The sequence below is a fragment of the Meleagris gallopavo genome, chromosome 8 (genome assembly GCF_000146605.3).
Source record: "Meleagris gallopavo isolate NT-WF06-2002-E0010 breed Aviagen turkey brand Nicholas breeding stock chromosome 8, Turkey_5.1, whole genome shotgun sequence".
In the NCBI taxonomy this organism is placed as follows: domain Eukaryota; kingdom Metazoa; phylum Chordata; class Aves; order Galliformes; family Phasianidae; genus Meleagris; species Meleagris gallopavo.
The window spans coordinates 23,658,823-23,671,890 of record NC_015018.2 but is presented as its reverse complement, the minus strand read 5'-3'; the positions used below and the strand labels follow the sequence as shown (position 1 = coordinate 23,671,890).

The following is a 13,068-nucleotide window of genomic DNA, read 5'->3' as shown; positions in this document are numbered from 1 at the left end:
TAAACTGTGAGGTTGGACAAGGTTATGGAAAAGGAAAAAAAAGAACATCTCCAATTGGCAAATCAAGAAAGCTAATTAGCAGAACAGCTGATAAATGGATGCTTTCAACAGACAGTTTTCATGATAGTTTTGGACTTCATTAAAGTATGTGATTGCTGTTGCAGTTAGCAAGATTGATCCACCCATCGTGGCATGTATAGCACTATACCTCAATGCCTTTACTGAGTTTCAATGCAGTAACAGGCTTTCAGTTGAATGCATTTGGGCAAAGAATTCAAATCCTATTCCTGTCTGCAGTCAGTCAATGAAAACTGCAGTTGCTAGTGTTTTGTGCCCAGTTCTTTTTTATCTTACACCAAAACAAGCTAGCATAATTTCACTGGAGTCAATGGACTGACCACAGACTGAAGTAAATTTGCTCCAGTGAAGGCCATGGAATTATAGTCATATAGTTAACTTAAATGTCTTACTCAAAAGTGTGATATCTATATAGAACAGTACAATGGTTCTTTGCTGACAACATACCTGCTGCTTCTTACAAACCAAGTCTGATTCTACAGAAAAAATCACAATAGCTTCATGTCAGCAAAGAATATACCTTAAGCTTGTGAGGGTTAAAAAAAAAAAGGAAGCATTAAGCCAGAGTAGGAGGAAATAAATCAGACCAGGGCCATTAAAATTCCGTTTTAAAGAAACACAACCTTCAATGAAAATTTAACTAAATCTTTCTCTCAGAGCAAGTCTACATATAAATCTGGAAATAAAAAGCTCTGAAAATGAGTAGGAGTTTGTTATAAATATGTCAATTGCTCCCTATCCTCTGCAGATTGCCTAATAAAAAGCAGTTCCACTAATTTGGGCCCCAGGTACCACTAAGTAGCTCACTGAACTATGAACATCATCTTTGCTGCTCTCTGTCAAGTTTATTCTGCAGGCAGTAACTCACAGTACAAGGTGAAATTTGGAAACTACTTCAGCTTAGGACAAGATGTTTTTTTCTTCTCTTTTATTCATTTTATATTTTAATCTTCACTGATTAGCTCCTTGTGACCTTGTGTACAAGGTCAAAGCAAATAATCCTCTTCTCCAAGGTATAATGTTTGTTGATACAAATCTTTATCACACATGAAAACAATTCTGTCTCAAATACAGAATCAAGTAAGCAGTCACTACAAAAATGTATTCAATCAGATGTTCTACCTGAGTTCCTGTACGTTAGCCACAGTTTTACCAAGTATTCCCTTCTCACGACGAAGTTTTCTGATCTCCAGCTTGAGAAGCCGGATGTCTTCAATTCTTTGCCTGTACTGAGTCTCACCCTTGTTTAAGATGGATTGCTGGATTTTGATCTTTTCGTAGAGAAGAGCCACCTCATCATTGCGTCGAACAAGCTGGGACCCAAGGACATCTCTCTCATTGATAACCTAAGGATGCAGGTCAAAGCAATAATGTCAGTTACAGTTCCTCAGCACAACTTCAAAGCATCATTATTAAATTTTCATCAGTGAAAATCATGTGCATTAAGAAGTTATTAATGAAAAAAAAACAATAGCAATGGCCTAAGCAGCTTCTCCTATTAGAGTTTAGTCTCCTGAATAGTACGTAAACTACATCATTCCACTCACTTCAGTACCCTAAAATGTTTATTTCAATAGCACTATGAAGCTTTAGAAGTACCACTTTTATAGTAGCTGAGGATCTTGATCTTAAAAAATGCATTGAACTGAGGGAACAGGATGCAGTGTGTTGGAAAAGGCAAATTTGAGATTCCTACCCGGTCATATTCCTTCTTCTGCTTCAGCCTCTCAGCATCAGCCTCAGCAATAATTTTTAGGAGTTTTCTCTCTTCTGCCTCCTGATTTTCTATAAAGTTCTTGGTTTCCAGAGCTTGTTTTTTCATCTTAAGTAGTTCAGCCTAGTGGAGTCAAATAATATAGGTCAAGCGTGCTTAGTAACAACTTCCCATTATATATCTGGGATTATAAATTAGGAATACAATCTCATACATTCATTTCATTTCCTAACAAGTGCATATTTTGTTAGTTTTTAAGAATAAATCTCTAAACAAACAAGATGAAGACCCATAAATAAATGTTGCAAACAGTATTTTAATAATGTTACACACAGCAGAAATTTAGAAGAATTTTTATCTATAATAATGGTTCAAGTCGTAATTCAGGAGTCTCATTTAGTATTTTTTTTTTTTTTAAAGGTGATATTTAGAGAGTTTTTTCAATTGAGTAGTTACTTTGTTGAAAAATCTAGCAGACAAGTTCAAAGCAAGGCTGTGTTGTGAGAAAGGATAACTCATCTTGCTAGAAAGGACAATGATCTACACTGTACAAATCATTATCTAGTCAGGATATGCTTCAGACTGAAATAAAAGAATATGGGGAACAGGGCAACTAGGCAAGAAGAGCAAAATTAAAGAGCGTGAGCATTTTTAGTGGAAGTGTAGAAGACTGGAAAAGGAAGGACTGCCCTTAAGCAAAATTTAAGCAATGCATTGTTACAGTGATCACATGCCACTAACACAAATCTTGGAAATTACCCAGTAATTCTATGCTACTGTGATGAACTCTGTAATTCAAGACATAAGTAGAAAAAAACACTGAGATCATCTTGAATTATTAGAAATTTTTAGCAGTTAGTTTAGCTGTAGGCAATTAAGTTCAGACAAAGTGAAACTAGATAACTAGCTTGTTTTCACGGATGTGAAAACTATCCAGCCTTGACTAGAAAACACTTTCACAACTCCAACCCTTATACAGGATAACGTTCGTGTAGCCTTTTCAGAAATAGCATCGTTGAATGCTGAAAGAACGAGGTTGTGATGAAGGCTGCACCTAAAACTATTGATTTAAGACAGAAAAAGCAGTTCCATCATCATAATAAAATAACATGTTCAATTCTTACTTTCTTTAATAAAATTTTCATATTCCTATAAATGCAACTTTCATATCTCTCTTACTCAATGTTGGATGTTTATTAGAATCCATCAGCTGAAGAAAAATGCAAGCCACTTCATATTGAAATGTGATCAAGAGTGTGCAAAAGCTGTCTACGGATGTAAAACTGCTCATGCATTACACGTTTGCTGGATAATATTTTTTTTAATATATCAAAATTCTATGTTCTCCTTGTGTCACAAAAATTATGAACTGTAAATAAAGAGTGACAGCAGATGTTGGCAGCAAACATTATGTAAACAAATCTTGCTGAAATGTATAAAGTTAAAGTAGATCTCAACAACCTTATACAGCGAAGAACATAAATACTTTAAACCACACGCGTGCCCCACAGACTACAGGACTTTCACTGAGGTTAAATATATTGAAGATCACATTATTAGGATCTACGTGCAGAGAAAAAGAAATGAATAAACACAGTAAGACCAGAAAAAGTGTCAGGATTGAAACTGTTCTATATGAGCATATCTCATTTAAGGTTGGTTGAGAGAGTCTGCAAAAAATTGAAGGACAGTCAGCAAGAAGGAAGAATTCATATGGGACATTTATATGCCAACTTCTCAAACTGAACTCGAATCAAATTCCTGTTTAGGTTCTGAAGTACTACAGTAAGTAAAGCTTTTTTTGTATTTGCTTTAAAGGTGGGAGAAAAATACAGATTTTAGAAGATGCAAAATGGACTGGACAGAGAATGCTGAAATAACACTAAAAGTAAAAAGTTTCACATTCAGATTTCTAGAAAATGCTGAAAAAAATAAAAAGACAGAAGACCTTGACAGCGCCTCAAACCTGGACAGCCATACTTCTTACAGCTTTTAAATACATATTTTCAAACGGTCAACTGAAACCAAAAGATGGCATTGTACTGGCTTTAATGGAGCTTTAATCAGGCCTCCCATGATTGATTTGCCATGATCACACATCTTTTAAGACCCTTCTGACAGCAGAGCTAAGCATAAGTCCAATGTCTCTATAATCTCATTCCTATGAATATCACTCCTCCATGCTTTAGCACATTCTTTAAACCGATTTTCTAGGAATAGCTTACTTCCTTCACATCTGTGCAAGCAGGACAAATTGAAGCTGGCTTGTTACACAAATAATTGGGGCTTTTTTGTGCCAGTGTCAGTCAGCCTCCTCTTTGAATCCTCCTCTGCTTTAGTATTCAGCAGAGACGTTCAGGTAGAAGACCACAAAGCCCTGAAGCTATCCACTAATGTAATGTCAGTCCATGGACACACTTGCTGGTGAATAATTGAGGGGGTAAACCATGTAGCAATCATATGTTTGTCAAATGAATGGCAGACAATTCTGAGGTGATGAGACAGAATTGGCAACTAGTTAAGGCAGAAAGCTGCACCTGGAAAATGAGGCACTACTTGACTCTTCCATCACTGATAGAGCAACACTGAGGTAGATCAGATAAAAAACAAAATTCATCATCTTTTTATGAAACTTTATTGACATCTTGTCACAACTACAGTATTGCTGAGTGGGGCTGAAAACCTAAAAAGTCATTGCAGCACAGCAATAAGCTATCAAAAGAAAACATTGTGGAAATAGTAGAGGTTTTGCAGGTGTTTGTTTGATGTGGTTTTGTTTTTGTTTTTTCTAGTGCCTAGTAAAGAGAAAAATACATTGTTTTGAACACAAACTCCTTCCATCTTTTGAGAGAGCAACAAATTGCATTGAGGTTTCATCACAAATTTAATAGTATATCTAAAAAAGGGGATGCTGTCAGGGCTGAGAAGAAAGAACAGCACTAGAAGCTCAGATTTCAAGATCAGAATTGTGAAAAACAACCTAATTGGGTTTGCACTTTAAAACAACAGAGACAGAGAGGTTTAAAGAAAGGAAATCTTGAATTAAAAAGGTCTCCATTATACAAGTTTAGAACAAGCAGGTTAACACCCAAATCCACACTTATGCAACTTAGTATTAAAAACATTGAGTGACCAAGAGATTTAAAGCTTCTCAAAACAGTCTAGGACCTTTCTAACAATAATCACAGAGATTAAATTTGTCAGATATGTGGAAGATTTGTATAACCAACAAATCTAATAAACATTTTAACTGGCTTCAATTTTTATAAAATACAGCAAAACAACTCCCACAGACCAGGAAAACAATGAAGTCTCTACAATCATGGGAGCTGTCCTTTGTAATAAGGTGTGTTTGTGTAAGGACTCTTACTTTCAATGATTCCTTTTCCCTCTCTAGTTGCTGATGTTCTTGATGTGCTTTCACAAGAGCTTCTTCTTTCTTTTTGATCTCCTCTTTCAGTTGATCCCCCTGATGCGTCACAGTTTTCAGTCTCTTCTTCATTTCTGTTATCTCATCCTAATAGGACAGAAAGCAATCACAAAAAGAACCCCAAAATGGTAAGTTTTTGTGAAGGAGTTCAGGTCATTTTGATACTGGAAAATGAAACTACAGTACTTGAGAGATGTGTTGTACATACCACAAGATGTTACTTTTAATACAACAGAATGAAACAGTTTCATTAAATGATATTTTTTAGTTTATGCTAGCATGACATTGCTGGAAAAAGGTCTCCATGGGTAACAACAATGCTCATTAATAATGAGTATAATAAGCCATCTCATTTGAAGTTCTAGACACAAAATAAGAACTAGCAGTCAACTGAAATTAATAAGATTTTGATTCTATCCATTTGTTTCCATGCTTCTAAGCACTGTGTTTTTCAATAATGTTGTAAACAGTTGGATACAAAGTTTTTTATGAAAATGAATATAGCTATGAGCAAGATAAAATATGTCTGTGAGTATAACTTATCTCCATTTTGCATTTTTGTTAGTTTACACAAACATGAGTAGAAAAAGTGTGCTCAGAGATGAAAAATTCCCTGGTATGAGAATATTTGGCATAAATTTTAGGTTCAAAACGCATGCCTGCAAGCACTGCAGAGAGATGAGGCCACCCTGACCATTCACAACACAAAGGTGCCTGCTCACGTGACACTAAGGAACTGTTTCATTGACTGACTGCAGTGATGGTACATGTTGTGAGATGAAGACAAAGCTAGTAAATTCAATACATAGACAGACATGCTCTTCTGAATCTAGCAGAAGTAGCTTTATGAGCTGATGGACCTCAGCTGGAGGCTAACACCTCACAGAGAAGACAATAGCATTTCATATTAATACATTCTGTTTCAGTACAAAACCATATCACGTTTAGAGCTCTTTCAGCACTGTCCACCATAAGCATGGATTGACAAGCGAGCAACATTTTCTTTCATGATTGTTTGACATAGTCAGGTAAGATCTTGAGTCATGACACTCTGCAAACGGTAGTGAGAAAGTACTGATTACCAGTCTGACAGGTCTTAAAAAAAAAAAAGCAAACATGGACTCCACACTTAATTGTCTGTCTGGACCACCAAATAAGTTAATTGGAAATAGATGCGATAATATGCCATTAGGCTCATCTACCTGCACATTCAGTCAGTCCTGCAAATGTCATGTCAAAAGCAGGTTTTGCTAAATAGCCCATGAGTCTCTTAACTAATACTGAGGATTGATAGATTTAAAATCTACTGCCCGGATATATACCCAAATACATTCCTACTTCTCTAGTTGATGAAGAACACTAAGACAACACAATTATTTTGCAAACAGGTTTCCTAATCAACTGCTGTAAACAAATGAGCTCCTAACAAGAAAAGAAACTTCAGAGGTGAATGCAAAAAGTATTTGTATCATACTGACTGCCTGCCAGCACAGAGATCATTACTAAGGTGGGGATCTTTCTGTATTAAGCAAACCACAAACACCTTTATCTAAACATGTTTGTGCAAATTTGTTTTACTCCACAAAACTACTTGCTAAAAAGTTTTATGGTAAGCTAAGTTGAAGTATAAATAACAGCCTCTAATAACTTGAAACTTGAACAGCATTATTTATGCCGCCATGTAACACTCAAATACTGAAGAGACTGACGAGTTTATTGCTTCTTTTTATAACTGAACAGTTCTTCCTAAGTAAGAGAATTTATACTGGATATATATTAAAAATATTAATCAGCATTGAACTGCTAATTTTTTTTTTTTTAACTATTTATTTTTCCTAAGGGATTGCTTGGGAGCAGCAAGAACCGCACATTACTTCTAGAATGTATTCTAATGACAAGAGGCAAGTTGTGGACAAGCAAAGCATTTCACTTACTTAATAAAACAGTTCATTCCTAATCAAATCAATCATCAAGTAGGATAGGTATTTGGACATTTTGTTCCCATCTGCTTCTCAAGCAAAACACCTAGCTATTCATATCAGAGCATAAATTGTAATCTACCATGATTATGTTATAAAAGCGTTATTCTAAAATGACCAATACTGTAAACTACAGCCATCCAAGGTCCCAGTCTCTGTCAACCACAACAGGACTAGTATAGTATTGTAGATCTTTATATCAGAATAACAAATTATATGCTTAGGTGATCTGTTCTCTTCTTCAAGTATCGTTAGTGAGACCCTGAAGGCAAAGTTATGAATGGAAGGAATCATTATCAGAGGAAAATGACACTCACTGAAAGGAACTAGGTAGAAGCATTTAGTTCTGCCAGAAAATTCTCCTTCAGCTGAGAAAGTGTTCCCTCCGCTTTCTAAATCACAATTTACACTATTGCTTACATGCATACAGAGCTAAGGAGGCAATCTTATTCCTATTAAATTCTATTTCTCATGCAGACCGTACAACTTCTAAAGGGATAGGATTGAGTGGATTCAAGAAGGAAAGAAAGAAGTTTCTTTCCTGATTGTGCTATATAAATCCATAGTTCCACTATATCCTGATTTTGTGCACAGTTTGAAGTTGGAGTATTGCCACACAATGACTGTGAATTCCTATTTCCAGCCCAAATCCATACTGTCCAAATAAACACGCAGGGATCTAAAACATTCATTTCCCCAGAGGAATTCAGAAATCATTTCTGCAATTAAGCCAGTCAGCTTTCCTTTTAACAAAAGGAAAGTAGATCAGAAAAAAAAAAAAAAAGCACAATATAAGCAAAGATGGAAACACAAGAGAAAACTATTCTACCTTTGCTTCAATCAGATTTTTACTGTACAGGTTCCTCTCTGTTCTCACAGTTTCACAGCGGTTTTGTTGCTGTTTTAATTTAATCTCAGATTCTTCTATTTTCTTCTCATAGTCACAGATCTTCACTTCCTGTATTTCAACATCTTTCAGGTGCTGGAGGACCTGAAGCAGAAAGAAGGAAATGAATGTGATTAAGTCATCATCATAAGATTATTGAGATGGGTTGAGTTTATGATTTTAATCAAGAGCAACAACTCCAGACCTCCATGATAAGAAGTTGAAGCTACAGCTAAAATCACTTCTGTCCAAGTAAAAGTTTAACCTTTTTGGATTACTTATGTGGGGGAACATTTTATTTCAATCTGATACCATGGTTGTTTCTTTCAAGACTAAAACTTAAAGATCTACACATAATTAATTTAAAAACAATCTACTGGAAGTACTGCCACTGAATTGGCTCAACAAAATCAACATAGGCAGCTTTCATTAAGAATGCCCTTAGGTTATTATAAAGCAAAGCTAGACTTGGAACATGATTTTGGATGTCATTGGTATGATAAGATGGATAGAAAGACAACATTTTCAAAAAAGCCCTGCATTTACACCTCTACTGTGAAATCCAGTTGACTTCCAAAACCTCAACTTTAAAAAAAAATACATATCTGATCCCAAACTGGATCTAAATAAGCAGGTAATCACAATTACTTTTTCCCACTAAGGAGGATAAATAACAATTCACTAAAGAGAACAGAGTAACACAGACAGCAGATTGTAGAGAAATGATCATATGAAGCATCAGTGAATGAAAATACAAAATATGATAGACACCTTCATTAAATAGTTACCAACATAACAATACATAAGAATTACTACACTGAAAGAGCAAAAATAATTGCTAATCATTATGATGGGCATCCTAATGTACTACTTCTTAATTTTTTTTTTTTTTCAGAATAAGAACCTTCCTCTTACCATACAAATAGGAAAACCAAGGAGCATGGGTATTAGTCAAATTGAATCCAAGCTTTCATTGATAGAAAGAGATAAAAATAAAAATAAACTAAGGAGTACATGTCAAAAACATCTTTTTTGGGGGGGGTTTCCCTGCCTGAGGGAGAAAAGAATGCCATACTTAAAAGCCAGGAAAAAGATCAAAGCATTAAGCAAAAAGCTGAGGAATCTTATGGACAAAATCCAGGAAAGAAGTCCACTTACAAAAGCATTTCATAGCCAGTTCTCCAGATTGGTTTTGAAAGCAGCCATTTGAGCTCTGATTTACATTCGATGCAGAAGCATATAAAAATGTTTACATCAGATAATCAATAACTGCTAAGTTTGCAGTCGGCAAAGTTGTCCCTTGCTTAGCAGTAAAGCCCTGTGAGGTCTAACTACAGGGCAGGAGCTTAATTAGTTGATTATTCTATCACAATCCACTCTGAAGATAGGGGATTGCTAAATATAGAAAATGTTATTACAGCACAAGAATACAATTCTAGCACATTTGAAGCTGACTACAGAGGAACCGAGGAACTGCTTACAGTGCAATACAAAAACATAGTCTCAGTTTATAACCCATTCTTGCCTTTTCCTTTCTGTTAAAACAACCTGTCAATAGTAATAGCAGGGAGTAGAAATCAATAAGGCATGCTTTCAGTTAGCACCACACAGCGATCATAGGCTGGAGCAAGATTTGAAAGTAGGTCACTCCATCTGTAAATCTTTTGCTTGGTTTTGATGCAATCTAAGTGCAATAAGCTCATGGACTAAGTTTTTCAATGTGGTGCTCGTAGTCAGGATGCTGACTCCGCTTTTTCAGGAGTAACTAAACTCAAATAATTCCCTCTTGTAAATTCAGAAAAGATATATGCAATGTTTCTCAATAGAATATCCTCAATTATGACTGTGCTGATTGTACACTACACCTCTCAAATTTGCTAATGAGAAACCAAAGCTAAGCAGAAAAAATTCAAAATTGACAGTTTTCTTCTGTACCTCCGCAATTTTCACTTGCTTACTTCATTCATTTGGTGTTGGTTACCTGTTCAGCTCAGTGAACCTATTCAAGAACTCAGCTCTGGTACTATCCTATTTGGTTACCTTTGTTTAGCAACTCTGAGAAGTCCTTCTTGTGTCTTAATGATATACCTATGCTTCAGATGAACTCAAAGAGTTACTTCACTACTTGCTTTCTAAAAGCCTGAATCTGTCACTGGAAAACCAAGACTTCATAATCTAAGTATTTCAAGCCAAAACAGAAATATTCTACTGATGTTTGTAGCTAAGGAACCCAAGCTACACAACAAAGAGCAAATAAACAGATTTTTTCATATTTGTACTGGTTAATCGAGAAGTAACACAGCAAGTAACGCTCACCTAAAATGGTACAAATGACCAGTCAGCCAGCCAAAAATTAGAAGAGCAAGACTAAGCTGAATTCCCACTATTAAAGTATTTTATTCCTGTGGATGTAACTCTGTTCATCAGTTACTCCCCAGTAAATAATGATTTTGAAAGAGCAGCTCTGCATCTACAAATTCAATCCTGCTGTAAATAATGAGGTAACTTTAGAGAGAGCATGGCTCTGTCAGCCTTTGTAGGTTTTCCAAGACATCTTTGGACTTAGATGGGCTTGGCTCTTTACAAGCTCCTCCATAATTCAGAAGGAGTACAGCAGGATCTTTTAGAGATTCATTGGTAGTAAAATACAAGAGTGTTGACCAATGGTGAAATGGTCCTGTATTATGTAAGTTTTACCACATTTTCTCCATTTACACATCTGAATACATCAAACACTGAACCTAAACATTACCTATGAAAAATAGTAACCATGATACTCCCTCCTCTTTCTACTCTTGTATTTTATCCTGTCTTATTCTTCTCACGTAGGGAACCTCTGCAGGGGCATGACCACCATCTCACAACTCCCATGGTCAAAACTACTCCTGCTGCTCCTCACCTGCAAGTTAAATCAAGAATTGCCCCTTTAACTGAACCAGAGAAGCATGAAAATCCTTTGGAAACTTGAAGTCACAATACAGGCATCGTTATACAAACAGCTCAAGTGTCACAACCCATTTACTCTGCCTTGTAAGCGATGGAAAATTTACACCCAAAGTGACAGGAAAAAAAAAAGAAAACCAAACATTTTTCATTTTAACCCTCAAAATATTGTGAGTAATCTTAATCAAAAGCAAAAGCCTTGTAGTTCTGAACGTTATGAATTACTCCCTGGCCCTATTTTACAACATTCTTAATTCATATGTATTCTGTTAGAAATGCACTACGAGGAAAAGATGCAAAATGTAACTTTGCAATGAAGACGTATCTCATTTCCACAGAACATTATTCCTAGGTAATGACAAAAGGTAATCCAGAGATGGGAGCATGCATCATTCAAAAAAACAATTTTAAAGCCCTCGGTCACATTTAGTTTAAAGGATAATTTTAAAGTGAAAAAATAACTTCTCAGTTGAAACACCTTGAAAGCTAATCCCAGTAAATCAATGATCTTCTTGGAGGTCCCTTCAGTGTGATCTTCAGCAGCTAATGGAATATGTCACAACCATGTTCCTGAGTACAATTCAGGAATAAAGCCATACAGAATAATGGGCACAATACAGCACAAATTTTATGCAGTGTTTGTCCATAGTTGGTACTGGAAAATCCATTTTGTAGATAAGATTGAACACGATTAGTTGTTTTACACATACTGGCATTAATCCTACAAAATGCTGATCTCTTACAAAGATGTTAATCACTGTAGTCTCTCACTGGCCTCAACAGACTTTGAGTATGTCAGTAGTATCAAAATAAGGTCCTTTGCAGATAAAACAGAACAATCAAAGATTAATTTCCAACTGTATGCAAGAATTGCAGTTGTGGAACTGAGCTATGAGAAGCCAGAGGCTCTGGTTCAAACTCCCACCATACTTTCACTTCCCAGATGACTGATGAATAGGAGAACTACATGGCTATACCCCAAGCTTCTCGTAGAATAAGTAGTCATTGCTGAGGTTTCCCCAGAGAGACTTGAAACACAGTAGTGGACAACACTCACTTTAAAGAAGAGATCTTTGTAAACTGCCTGAAACCATTTATCAAAGATTTCTCCCATCGGAATATAGGCAAATAAGTGTCTGATCTTTACAGCTTCAAGAGTTAAAAGAGCAAAAAACAACTTGCACAAAAAGGTGTTCTACCTTCTGTTTGAGATCACTGGCTTCACTGATGAAACAATCTCTATCTTTCTCCAATTGGTAAATAATCTTCCTTTGTTTCTGAGCTTCATTCTTATAATTTTGAATTTCTTCTTCTAAGTTTTTCTTGGACTGTTCATGAAGCTTCACCAAATCTATCTGCTTCTGAACAGCATTGGTGGCCTTGTTCAAGTTCTGCAGGAGAAAGCATAAAATAATGACTTGAGCTGAAAAAAGCAACACTGCCACCACTATGGCAAAAATATGCCATTATCTAAGTGGATTGTGAACTTCCTAATGCTATTATCTCTTATCTAATTTGCTCAGTTGAAATACTTGAGCCTCAAATCTGATTTTAAAAAGAAAAGGCAATCTCTCATAGAGCTGGCCAAGTAGTACTTATTATGATTTGAAGTTAAAACACTAATATCTGCATTACAGAAAAAAAAATTGGATGGGATTGTTTACAAGCAGTATAATTAATGACTGAAAAAGCCTTGCCAACATCAAGGCATTTAGATTGTAAAGCATGCCAGTAGCCGATAAAATAACTTCTTTCTCATTTACTAAATAGCAACTTCAAATTCACCAAGCGTGGTTTGAACTTATACACAGAGATTACATTAAAAAAAACAAGATAGCATTAAAAAAAACAAATTAGTCTTCTAGTCCTCCTTTAGAATTTCTTTTCCAAATTCAAAGCAAGTATTTACTATCTGTGAAATCTTCATTTGTGTCAAGGCACAAAACTCCATACCAAGAAAAGCATGTCAGCCAAAATAATCTTTTAGCATTGAATTTACTAGATTACACTTCAGGAATGACAATACCATGAGATGCTA

General features: G+C 35.6%; 1 protein-coding gene across 5 annotated transcripts in view; it reads right to left on the bottom strand.

Annotated features, from left to right (window-relative positions):
• Positions 1-13,068, bottom strand: part of CFAP58 (cilia and flagella associated protein 58) — a 63,711-nt gene that overhangs the window by 27,216 nt on the left and 23,427 nt on the right. For all 5 annotated transcript variants that reach the window (XM_031554502.1, XM_019617798.2, XM_031554503.1 and 2 more), the window contains 5 exons: positions 12,230-12,421; positions 8,031-8,192; positions 5,163-5,309; positions 1,775-1,915; positions 1,201-1,424 (listed from right to left, as the gene is read on the bottom strand). In XM_031554502.1, the coding sequence (XP_031410362.1) occupies positions 1,201-1,424; positions 1,775-1,915; positions 5,163-5,309; positions 8,031-8,192; positions 12,230-12,421 (866 nt within the window). The remainder of the gene's footprint in view (positions 1-1,200; positions 1,425-1,774; positions 1,916-5,162; positions 5,310-8,030; positions 8,193-12,229; positions 12,422-13,068) is intronic.